The following is a 13,516-nucleotide window of genomic DNA, read 5'->3' on the forward strand; positions in this document are numbered from 1 at the left end:
ATCTTCCAGAGTGCCACCTCCCTGTATATACATCATCAGTGTGCCTCTAAAGACTGATTTATTGGATGTGTGAAAAAGTACATTTTGTTTGTATCAGTCAATATTTTGTACATATTGTTACCTCTGTGAGGCTGTAAGGAGTGCGTGTGTGTGCAGTAAAACTCAACCCCGAATCCACTCTCACTTTTGATCGTATTTTTATATATTTCAGCTGGACTTGGTGGATAGATGAGGACATTGGAGCTAGTTTTATTTCATTAATAACTCAATATTGCTAGATTGAATGATTGGCCATGCCAAGCACATACATCATATTGAAGTTTTAATTTTAAATCGATCAGACTTGAACTTTGAATCTGGAAGAGGGTTGGCTCTTTTGATTCGGGTCAGCGTGTGAAACACAGCATTGTGGACAAGTTGCAAAAGCAAACCACTCATATTTTGAGGTTTCATGCTTTTGTAAAAAGTCTCTTCTGCTCACTAAGACTGCATTTATTTGATCAGAAATACAGCGAAAACATAATATTGTGAAATATAATTGCAATTCAAAATAACAGGTTTTCTATTTGAATATGTTTAAATGTAATTTATTGCTGTTATCAAACCTGAATTTTCAGCATCATTACTCCAGTCTTCAGTGTCTCATTCTCCTTCAGAAATCATTCTTATATTCTGACTTGGTGCTCCAGAAACATTTTTGATTATTCATATTATGTTGAAAACAGTTATGCTGCTTCATATTTTTGTGGAAACTGTGATACTTTTTTGTTGTGATAGAATAAAAAATATATATATATTTTTTAACATTATAAGAGACTTTACTGTCACCTTTACTGATTTTAATTCAGCTTTGCTGAATAATAGTATATAAAATTATCACTGACTCCAAATGTTTGAATTGTAGTGTAGATAAAAAAATAAATAAAATAACATATCAACAAAAAAAATATCAACAATAAACCACTCAAATTTACTTTTTAATGATAAGTGATTTTGATGATTTTTAATGACTTTTAATGATACAAACAGAACCTCATTCATCATGGTGCATCAACACCTGGAAGTATAAACATTTGATGCGCTCTGTATATGTTCAAGTGCTGAAAACTGTCTAAAGAGCTTTTGGTCACATTTTATCTACACTTGACGGAAAAACTAACCTCTGACAGTAGAAAAAGTTCAAACTCTTACTGAAATATATACGTGTATAAATGTGTATATCAGTCGGCTCCCTCTGTGATGACTGTAGACACGGCGTTGACATAATAGGGTCCCTCGTTCAGGTACGTCTTCAGCTTTAAGTAATTGTGTGCTCCAAATATCTCCCGAGCGCTGGAGGAGCTCAGCAGCGCCCCCACCAGCTCAAACTTACAATCCTTCGCTTCTTTTCCAGTCCCCACCGAGCGATCCATCACCCACTCCACGAATCCAGGAGTGTCCATCATCAGCTGCTGAGCCCACGGCTGACAGCCAATGGCCTGGACACAAACGAGCAGAGAAAACAACTTTAATATGCATTTAAAGATATCAACACACACCGTCTCTCTGTCTCTTACAGTGAAGATTCGTAGCGCGCTGCAGTAGAGCTCTGGGAAGGGCTGTGTGCTTATGTTTTGGATCATCAGCATGGGTTGAGAGCTCAGACAGTTGAACCACGACTCGGTCAACAGTAACAGGTCATCTGTCTGCTGCTCCACCTACACAAACCACAGACATCTTAAAGCAAAAACCTCCATCTGAACACCAATCCTGTGGGAAAACACACCGGCACACACTCACAGGCAACGTGAGCAGCTGAGCGAGAGCCTCCAAACATCTGACCCTGAGCTCAGTGGCTCCATCAGCGGCCACTTTACCGATTCTCTTCAGCACGGATGTGAACTTCTCACCTGTAACAAACAGCTAAGTGAGAAAGAGTTCAAAATGAAGCCAACCATTCACATTCTATTCATTTGATTCAATTCTGATTCATTTGGGAATATTATGACTTTAATGTTCTTTTTTGCTTATATATGAAAGTAATTCTCTCTTAGACAATAATAATTATTGCTACTATTAAAAACATGTTCCGCAATTTACATATAAACACTGCATATTAAATAATTTCAGTCACATTTCCAATGATTACTGATTCAATTGACTCATTTTGGAATATTTAAGTTCTAATGTCACTTTTGCTTACATACAAAAGTAATTCTCTCTAAGATAAAGCTGTATATTATATATAGAGAATTAACATAGAAATGTAAAATAATTAATTATTATTTGTTCAACAGATGATTAATTAAAACTGCTCTGTCGTTAGCAACTGAACTAAGCCTGAGATTGCATTTCTTATGTACAAATTATTCAATTTCTATGAAATTATACAAATTATTGCTAAATTATAAATAGAAAACTTCAGTTATAAACACACGTCTGCAAAACAAACTACACTTGTTGTGCTGTACTGTATGTTATTGCATGCCATAACTAACAGGTTTTATTAAAAGCAGATCTGAAACATAAACATCTCTCTTTTTGAATTGTGCAGATGTTTTCACAAACACACAGTTACCTGTTTTCTGCAGAACTTGTTTACCCTCCACAGTATTGCCGAGCACTCCGAGCGTATCCAGGGCAACAGGAGTCAGTGTGGGGTCAAGGTTCAACGCCATGGAGAAGACCACCTCAAGGAACACTGGGTACTTCTCACAGACCTGCTGAGGACTGTCCATAATCGCCAGACTCCCAAAGAACTTCACCAGCCCTATAATAATAATAATAATAATAATAATAATAACATAGCATTACAGCAAAGTAACCATCTGACATTTACAATAATACAAGGATTTAAAAAAAGATAAAGACATAAGAATAAATGAATAAATAATAATAATAATACAAATATATATATTTTTAGCAATTTATATTCAAATATTTAAAATAAACAATGTCCACGATATTTTAAATGTCTGCTGAATAAGGACTTTGAAGAATATATCTTCCAGAATCTGGCATCAAGATTTAGGAGCTCATTTTTATTTCATCTCCTATCCTGAAAAGTCTGTCTTGCAGAATTGACTTTAAATTAATCTTTTTAATTCTTTTGCAATTCTTTTTGTCATTTCTTCTTCACCAGTTTTTTTTTCTGACCTCAGCATTTTTTGGTCCAGTGGTCATGTCTTAACATTGCAATTTCTGTATTGCATTAGTGTTTGATATTTCTCATGGGGATTTAATAATTTAATAGATAGAAAAAAAATATATTAAACACTTTCAATGTCTTTTTAATATTTCCAGTCCTGGAAATCAAATGAAACTTCCTGATATTTTCAGGTTTTTCATGACATGGAAACATACACTCACCTGGCAGGTAAAGGCTTGAGAAGGGGTCGGATTCTGCAGCGATTATCATGTTGGAGATTTTATCCATGATGCCTTGCTGCGCCAGATACTGACGGCCATGTTGACTCTGAGCCAGACTGGTCACCATCTCTATAGCAGTTGCTCTGGGAAGAGAAGAGAGTAATATAGTGTTTAATAAATAGTAATAAAAAGAATAAATAGTGTTTGTGAGGTCATTACCTGACCAACACATCGTCTCCGGTCAGTTCCTCCAGCATCTTTGAGATTAATCCACAGTTGGCGCAGTAACCCAGAGACACTGGAGACACTGTGGACACCTCCACTATCAACTGCACACACAGAACGGACACGATTAAGCTTGAATCTCTCATAAAATTCATTCCTTCCATCCGCAAATGATCACAAACCTCATAAACTCTGTATCTGATGATGTCACTGGTGAGCATCACATGCTTCAGCTTGTTCAGCAAATCAGAGTGAAACAGAACATCAAGCCCCGCCTTCGTGTTGCTAAGTTTACTGAGGGCAGATATCGCCTGCCCAAAAACAAAACAAACCGAATTAAAGGCAGTTCATACAGGAAAAACATTGATGTAGGAGTGAAGTGTGGGTCTCTGTACCTCTTTGGCCACAGCGATGCGCTCGACGCTGATGCACTGAATCACATCACACAGGATCTCTGCACTGTTCAGGATCTGAGACACTCCATCAGCGTGACCGGCAACACGCCCCATCTGTCGACATAAATACACCACGGATGGATCGATTACAATTTTACAGACTGGAAATAAACCTGTATAGAATGCAACAATTTTTGGCGAGAGACTACATTACCCATGAATCTGTAAAGAAATCTCCACCAATAGTGCACAACAGGTTGGTTTTTGGAAGTAAAAAACCCATTCATTTTCATCATGGGGGAACTGATTTTAGACAATCACTTACAAAGCTTTTACAGACAGACTTCTTATTTTAAGCTCTGAGGTTGTTTATCAATGGTATATGCTTTTGTTGAAGCCTTCGGCCTGCATTATTTCAACAGAGTAATAATCATGTTTTATAACTGAATTACTCATGAAAAACTACCTTACCAAATAATGATGAGAAATCTCCAATTATTATAGAATTTATATATATAGCACCTTAACAGGGTACACAGTAGCTCCAAATGTAATGCTGTACATTACAAATAGAAACCAAAAGCGCAGCACAACAAAACATGAAAACATCCATATAATAATATGATAAAAAAGACAACAGAAGAGAATACAGATATGACTTTAAAGATCTTTACTTCCTCACAGCTTTACTTCCTCCAGACACTTGAAGAGTATGGCAATGGGGTCCTTACTACTTGGGTCTCATGGGCAAATAAACTTGAGTATCATCCATATACGAATGGTGAGAAATACCATACTTCTTAAAAATAATTTCCAAAAGAAGCATGTACAATGAAAAAACAGGATTGGTCCCAAAATGGATCCTTGTGGAACCCCACAGGTAATAGGTGCTACAATAAAGCCGAGAAATAGGCAAATGACCAACCTTTTTTCAGATACCTTTTCACTTCCGTTCAAAGTTTGTAATGTTTTGATTCTCCTCGTTGCTGGTTGGTTTGGTTCATGCCTTGTAACGCTTCACCAAAGACTTTTTAACAATTATTTTAGGAAAAACACATTTCTGGACCCAAAGCTGCTGAAAAGGTACATGGAGACTGTTGCACTCTGTTGTGCACCTTCAGCACTGACCTGTGTGAGGGTGAGCACTTTGACCGAGTCGTTCGGATGGTTAAGTCCACTCTGGAGCGCCGTCTTGTAGTTCTGGGCCAGCTGGACGGGTTCTAAAGCCTGCAGAACACGACTCAGGATTTCCACACACACCTCGATCTGCTCTCTGCACCCAAAACAGTCGTTTAGTTTAGTTTTTAATTTAGTTTTCCATGACACTTTCCACCCTTTCTCTATTTCAACTTAATTTTTTAAAGAATATTTCTTAACCTAGTTAATGCATAACTGGTATCATTTTTAAGTGCACAGCCCTCTTAACACATTAATCTCTTATTTTAAAAAAAGAGAGCAAAAAAATAGGTTTCTTAGAGCTCCTTTAACTTTTGTGGCATTTAGAAATCTTGTTCCTATCCTTACAACAGCTTACAAAAATGCAATGCCTTAAAACTATCTAAATTACTGGCAATATATATATTAATATTAATATATATATATATATATATATATATATATATATATATATATATATATATATATGTGTGTGTGTGTGTGTGTCTATGTATATATATATAAAAGCACCATTTATCCTGCTTGGATTTGTTATTTGTGTGTTTAAAAACGAGGATGCCTGTTTGCTATTCAAATAGATTTAACAAAAGTAAATAATAAAAAAATATTCTTAACATCATAAAAAGTGCATAAAATAGAATTATTATGTGAAGACTGAGGAAGAAGTCGATCAAACTGCTCACGTATGTAGTATAAGCGTGCAGTCTGTAGTATTATTGTGTCTCTTGACTCAGCAGAATCAACACTCACGTGTCATTTGTGTTTAAAAGGCCGAATATGATCTCCAGTCGGGCTCCAGACACCGCCTGCCTCAACCCACTCACAGGCGTCGCAAAAACGGCCGTCCGGAGTCTCTTGAGCTCCTCGATCGGATCCTCTGATTCACTGATTTCATTCAGCAAACTCTCTATAGCCGCCGCCATCATGCACAAATGTTTGCGTCACGTGACCAAGGGGCGGGAAACGTTCTAATGGACTTATTTGCATAACTGTAACAGAACTGTCAAACGAAACAACGAGAAATAAATCCTTACAAAAATTATCGTGATAATCGTATTTGCTAAAAAACATAGTTATTGATAATACTGATATACCGTGGAAACTTGTTTTTTTGCTACCATTGTTTTCAAGAAAATAAATTAAAATACAAATAATAATATAATGATTATTATTATTGTTGTTATTATTATTCAGTGTTATTTTTTAACTGAATGATAATTGAATTTTAAATATTTATTTCGAATGCTATATTTTGGCGGAAACTACGGAGTGACGACACCTTGTTTTAGTAAAACACATCTTTCATTTTATTTATGATTTAATAGTTACGTTTGAAGAGTCACGCGCCAGTTTCCAGGTGAGCGTTCATGTAATATATAAATGTAGTTTATTATTGTACAAAATGTGTTCGTACATCTACGTGACAATTATTAGGTTTGCTTTATTTGCGTCTGTGACTGTGGTGTATATGAGAGACTTGTTTTCAATGTAAACAGGATTTATTAGGGATTAGGAGAGATTCTGTAGGTCCTTTAACCGGCCACTAGATGTCGCTATTGGGACTTGTCTCATCTTCATTAATTGGTTATTATTTGCGGCTGTTAATTAACATTTATGTTCAGCAAGTATCCCTTTCTGTAATGGGATCATCTCGTCATACCACGGTACTTTGATATATACCATGTTAATGATTGATTTCCATATTTATATGTCTTATTATTGTCATTAAACATGGCAGAAAATATATACTCCAACAAAAAAGCATCACAGTAGTATAATCTGGTACCATCACGATAATACAACAGTCCACCCTCTAGAATCTAGTGAAGGCTCCAGCTAAAGTTTGCATATAGTGGATTAAGCCAGCTTTGTATTAGCAGATCTCAGAACATCATCTCACCTGTATGTGAATATGAGTGTGTGTGTTCTTCCTCAGCAGTGTGTACACATCAGTGTTTGTGAGTGTGTGTGGTGTGTGTTGAACAGTAATCCCTATTAGGCCGTGGGAATGTAGGCGATGTGCCAGTGGATAACGCCAGGATCATTCCGGATTATTCCACATTGGCAGCTCTATTCAATGCCAGCAGCACAAATGCCCATCCATAGAGCTTCTGCAGCGGGAGAAAATGTCTTAGAGTGCCCATGTTTCATCCTCATGCCTGCTTAGGTCACTTGTGTCCATCTATCTGTCTGTCTGTGAATAAAATGCATAACAGACTAACATGTTTTAATGTTTCTGATGGGAATAGGCTTTCCGAGGCTGCTTTTATGAAATATTATTACTATTAAAAACATCTGCTTTCTATTGTAATATATTTATACCTGTGATGCAAAGCTCAAGATCAAGAAGCATTTCTGATTATTATCAGTGTTGAAAACTGTTGTTTTGCTTATTATTTTTGTGGATTCTTTGATAAATAGAATGTTTATGTTCAAAGAAACAGCATTTATTTGTAAGTCTTTACTCAAACTTTTGATCCAATTAAAGCATGCTTGATGATTTTTTTTAATCAGTAGTATATAGCATTTGTGCATCTGCATGTGACCTCTTGACTGGCTTTATTTTTGTGTGGGATAGTGCTGCACACACACACGGGTCAGATCACCTCAAATGTGTTTGTGGAAGAGGCTGAATTCAATGGCCTTATTCACTCTCAGACTTTACAAAGGGTCTGTATGTCCACAATAAAAGTGGATTTCGTCTTTTTCTGTTCTCAGGCATTCTTGTAGAACACCCTCATTTTTCTTAAACGTGCTTCTGTTAAAATTAAAGCCAGTTTCACTGTGTGTGCGTGTGTGATTAGAATAATGAGGTGTAAAATAAGAACATTTCAATATCAGAGATAAAGTCACAGTATGCTTTTTTTAAGTAGAGGAGATAAAGTACACATACACACACCCATATAAACACACACACAGAGAGTTCTGCCTAAATAGACCTTCATTTCTGTGTGTGTGTGTGTGTGTGTGTTTCAGAGCAGGTCATCAATGGCCTCCCTGTTCCTCTGAGGTAAAATGAGATCCTACACACACACACACACACACACATAGATACACAGATACACACCAGTTTAACCTCACTCCGAGAGCAAAAATAAAAGGCAAAGACCCACCTTCTTTTCTGAAAGACATTAGTCAGTGCCTTCACACACATACACTCAGCCATGGTAGTAGAGCTAAAATAGTTGACATTGTTCACGTCTCATTTCTTTTGGATTACAGCTGTAGCGTGATTTTAATATACGCTCATACTGTCATTACCTTAATGACACGATTAGTGTATTCAGAGATTCGCTTGAACAGACTCCAGATTGTTTTTTGCATAGTATATGTTTTAAAAAACACGCACAAGTTTTCTAAAGTTCAAAATAATAAGCAAACCAAATAGTTTAACTACTGCTCAGCAGTTTCTCTCTCATAGAGTTGATGGCGTCAGTTATATTTCAATGAAGTTATTCAGCAAGGAAGCATTAAATTGATCAAAAGTGATGGTAAAGACATTTATAACAAAAGATTTCTAGTTCAATTAATGCTTTTCTTTTGAACTTTTGTTTGTCAAATAATTCCTGGAATTTAAATGCATCACAGTTTCCACAAAAATATGAAGAAGCCCAACTGTTTTTAATCAAGATAATAATGTGTTCCTGTAGCTCAAGTGGTGGAGCATTGCATTAGCAAGCGCAAAGTTGGGCGTTCGAATCCCAGGGAGCACATGTTAGGAGAAAATGTTAGTCTCTTGTCAGCTAAATGCATAAATTCAATTCATAATCAGAATTGATTCTTGAGCAACAAATCAGTATTTAAGAATGATTCCTGAAGGATCATGTGACACTGGAGTAATGATGCTGAAAATTTAGCTTTACATCACAGAAATGTATTCGATTTTAAAATATATTCAAATAGAAAACAGTTATTTTAAATTATAAAAATACTGTTTTTTACATCAAATAAATCCAGCTTTGGGGAGCACTTTCAAAAACATGAACAAAATCTTATTGACTTTAAACTTTTGAATGATATTGTAAACAGATACAAAAGAGACTATTGTTGACATAAATTATTGAGCTATAAAATTGTGGATTTGTAAAAAAGAAATTAGTTTATATTGAGATCCCAGACTTTGGTATCTTGGTAAACTTGAGTTTAAGAGACAAGAGTAACATTTAAGAACGGTTCTGAAAGAATTGGATATTTCTGAAAAGCAGCAGACTTTACGATTCATGTCAGGGAGAAACAATTAAAGAGTTTTCATTTGTTACGTGTCTTATGCATAGGATGTCCTGATGTGTTAAAGCATCTTTAAAGCCTTGACTCCGGTTTCTCCTCTTCCCTTTCCTCTCTGTGGACTCAGAGTTGGTCGTTGTGAACCTCTAACAGCATGTGTGTGTGTGTGTGTGTGTGTGTGTGTGTCTCTCTTGGGTGGACTGGTTTCTTGCTCAGGGTTGGCCAGTTATTTTGGGATCAGACTGAGACACACTGTCACTGCTGCCGTGAATCTGTATTTATGCTTCTCTGATTGGCCTGTTTTATTTGAGTTTCTCTCACTGGTCAGTTTTATTTGCCGATGTTTGAACGGCTGTGTTTTTGTGTTGTTTTGGCTTGATTTGTGTTTCCTGCCATATGGAGAAGAGAAAAAACGTCTGCTTATTAGGTTTGAAAGGCAATTATTCTTCAATCCTAAATGAGTTCAGTTTTATGAATGTTTTTTTTGGAGTGAGCAGCAGATCAAACAAATCACAAGAAATTAGGAAAATTTAGAAGATGTGAAGAGTTAAATGAGCTGAAATGAAATGTTCAATATATTTAAGTGATTCTTTATACAAATTGTAAATGATGTTATCAGTTATTTACCTTTATGAAACACAAAATGAGTTAGCAAGGGGACTGTCAAAGCTTTCAGTCATCCTCCAAAAATGACTAAATATGCATAGAAATGACTATATAATTATATAATTAATTAAAGTAGATCAGCAGCTATATATTTTCATTACAAAAATAACAAGTAATTGATGTTTTTATGTTGCTTTTAAGTGTTTTTATGAAGACTGTTGACTGACTCAAATTAATCTGTGAATAATTAAAAAAAAAACAATTCTTTAAAATGAATACAATTCACTAAACGGAATAAGACTTTCATTTGAGATAGTCACTGACTCATTGAAATGAATCACATATTCTATTTGAGAAACGTGTTTTTGGAAAATTGTGATGGATGGATAGATGCAGAGTGTTTTCTGCTGTCCATCTGTTATTGTGACAGTATTAGACATCATGCAAACACACACTGAGACGATCACGTGTGTGTTTCTGAAACATGGACATACTGATGTCATCGTGTGAATATGGACAGTATTGAGGTCAGTAACCTCATGTGGATGCTTTGTTTGGTTCATTTTGTCCTTAGAGCAGATGTTCGGGCAAATACATAATTTATGCACAAATAAATGCATGCATAGCACTTTACATTTTAAAAATAATTTGCATTCATCAATAGTGTCCATTTGGAAGAAAAATTGAGTCTTCAAACACACACACACACACATCCATGCACACACACACACACACACAGTGTTATGTAAGTGAGCGTAGTGGCACTTTTCTCTGTGAAAAAAAAGTTTCCCATTGGTATACCATACACACACACATATATATATATATGAAGTGAACGAGTGTTAAGAATAAGAAACTCTCTCAGTTTTTCATGTGCATTGGATCACAGAGAGGAAAGACTATATATCTCACTTTAGAACCACATGAAAAGATTCATGAGTTAACTGAAAAGAGCAATTCTACATGCAATGCCACCTTAGAAGCTATATTTAAGGCCTATAATGCCTAAAAATGCAGCTTACCACAGTATTTTTACAACAATTATACAACAGTGTAGTTTGATTAACATATTTACAAAATGTGATTCTTTACATGTATTCCAGTAAGAGTTCTATTTAGAATATTGTTTTGTAATAAAATGGTTCTTAGAGTTTAGGGTTCTTTATTACTGCATTTATGTTTTTTTATCTAACTGTAAAACAAAATCTTTTCGAAGAACCTCATTATTGATTTTCTGGCGCTCAACCGTCCAACTACACGCTCTCATACAGTTCTTGACATCCTTCTTAAAATGTCTATAAATTTGAAATTTGAAATGTTTTTCTACCAATCATGTACTAAATACCATAACTTTTTTTCTTTCTGTCCCTTAATATGAACACCAATAAGAATAAGAATCCACATAGCACATTCGAATCATGGTTCTTTATGGAACCTTTTAAAAAGGTTCTTTTTAGAACCAAGGTTCTGCTGTTGCTACAAGCTGAGGAACCCTTCTCTGGTAGTGTTAAGACTGTATTAGAAGGTACTTCAGTGAATACCATAGTATTATCATAGTGCTTTGTTGCATACAAATGTAAATCACTTAATTGGTAAAGTAAGTTACTTCAAAGAATACTCTGGTAATATCATGGTACTTTGATATCGACCTATCCATAATTCTGAACTATTACCATGTCACCTTGTCCGAAAATATGGTGATATCATGGCATTTAATTGGTACTGTAGAGTGTAGAAGAAAAGTACTAGTATTAGTATCATGGTTTTGTCCAAAAACAAGGTATTACCATAATACTAAAAAGCTATGGTAATACCATGGTATTTCTTTTGTAAGGGTGCTGCTCTCTCTCTCTCTCTCTCTCTCTCTGTGTGTAGTCTTTCATTAGGGTTTTTAAGGGAAGCGTGTGGTTGTCTCCGTAGCGATGGTCATCTGGAGGCGGGACTGAGCGGTCAGGAATATAGCAGGAGTACAGAGGAGACATGTGTATATATAAACATAATTACTACATGTACACCCAGCAAAATATACATCTCACAGTCTACAATTACACCTCCCTCCCTCCTGCTCTCCAGCTCTGCTCCTCCGTCTCACTCAGAGCAGCTGCCAGAGCGTAACAGGAGGGATATTTTCCAGGTTTGATTTCGTTTATGAAAGCTGATCTAGTATTTGTGGATTTCTGGGAGGACTAGTTCATTTTGCGTTGAGTTTATTTTTCCTAGTAACACCTGACAAGGATCGGGCCAAAGACCACAGATAAAGATACAGTAATGCATAAAAACAGCAAAGAAAAAAAAAACACCACAAAGTAGCCTACCATCCTGTTATGTTCTTTTGGATTTCATCCATGGATTTTTCATCCAGGAAGCTGTCCCTCCTAAAACAAAAAATGTGTATAATTAATCATTTTTTGTATATTTTCCATAGTAATATTATGAGTTTTGAGGGGACATTTACCATAGTATGCTTAGTTTTTTTTATTGCTTTGCCATGCATTTCTGGATACCAGTACCAAGTAATTTCCATAAATGATTACTGTAATCATTCAGTTCCAATTTTTTTTTTTTTTTTGTATTACCATTTGTGTACTTGACTGATGAAGAAAGAGTTTTTATATGGTGTTTGACAAGGCTAAAAACTTTATTTTTATTTATTATTGTGTGATGACCTTATTTCTACACAGTACTGAACCCGTTCACCTTCATTTAAAACCCTCACAGATTGCAGTGGCACATCTTGGCCAGAGGGGGCAGCAGCAGACACTCTCCCCATTCACAGTGCGTGTTATTTGATTATTTGTGCTTGTAATGTGAAAGAAAGGTGTATAAGTGTGTTCGAGCGACGGATTACAGCTGTCATCGTGTTGACTGAGACTGAATGAATCCTCACAGACATAACAGATCCCCTGTTTTTTTGCACCAGAAGATTTCAAAGATTGTGGACCTGTGGGCAAACTGTGGCGAACCACAGAGACATCATTCACATGAGAGAGAGAGAGAGAGAGAGAGAGAGAGAGAGAGAGAGACTGAAGGGTAAATAAAGAGCTGGATACATGCAGGTATGAAGAGATGATGGCTTAATGACAGAATATGGATTAATATGACTGATCTGTAGGGTTTGGGAATGCAGAGTTTCTGCAAAGCGAGTATCATATTACTGGCACTTGGCAGTAGGTGAAAATGGTGAATCTGGTGTACAGATTTAGTCAAATTGCATTGAGAGTTGTGTACAGTAATGTGATTGTCTGGTGCTTCGTACGACATCAAAGATGTCTGTAACCAATTATTATTATGCAGCAGTTACAGAAGTCGTTTCAAACTCAAAAGACAACTTCATTTTACAGTTTAACTCAATATTATTCAATTACAGAATTCATGCAGGTGTCAATCACAACTCATAACCAAATCATATTCATTCAAAACAATACAACCACAAAACAGATTCTATAGAATCTGTATGCGTTTAGCCTACAGAAAACTTGTAATTAAAAAAGAAAAAAAATAGTTCACCCGAAAATGAAAATTATGCCATTTCTTTACTTTGA

At 35.8% G+C, this 13,516-nt stretch overlaps 1 protein-coding gene across 1 annotated transcript; it reads right to left on the reverse strand.

Moving 5' to 3' along the window:
- Positions 1–964: 964 nt before the first annotated feature.
- On the reverse strand, positions 965–6,097 carry psmd5 (proteasome 26S subunit, non-ATPase 5). Its single transcript, XM_052536194.1, has 10 exons — positions 5,895–6,097; positions 5,097–5,241; positions 3,969–4,082; positions 3,756–3,884; positions 3,568–3,677; positions 3,349–3,491; positions 2,558–2,749; positions 1,780–1,889; positions 1,557–1,697; positions 965–1,478 (listed from the first exon to the last, which is right to left on the reverse strand). The coding sequence occupies exons 1-10, from the start codon at positions 6,068–6,070 to the stop codon at positions 1,221–1,223; spliced, it is 1,518 nt and encodes a 505-aa protein (XP_052392154.1). The 5' UTR covers positions 6,071–6,097; the 3' UTR covers positions 965–1,220.
- Between the last annotated feature and the right edge of the window lie 7,419 nt (positions 6,098–13,516).

Source organism: Carassius gibelio, chromosome A21 (assembly GCF_023724105.1).
Source record: "Carassius gibelio isolate Cgi1373 ecotype wild population from Czech Republic chromosome A21, carGib1.2-hapl.c, whole genome shotgun sequence".
Taxonomy (NCBI): domain Eukaryota; kingdom Metazoa; phylum Chordata; class Actinopteri; order Cypriniformes; family Cyprinidae; genus Carassius; species Carassius gibelio.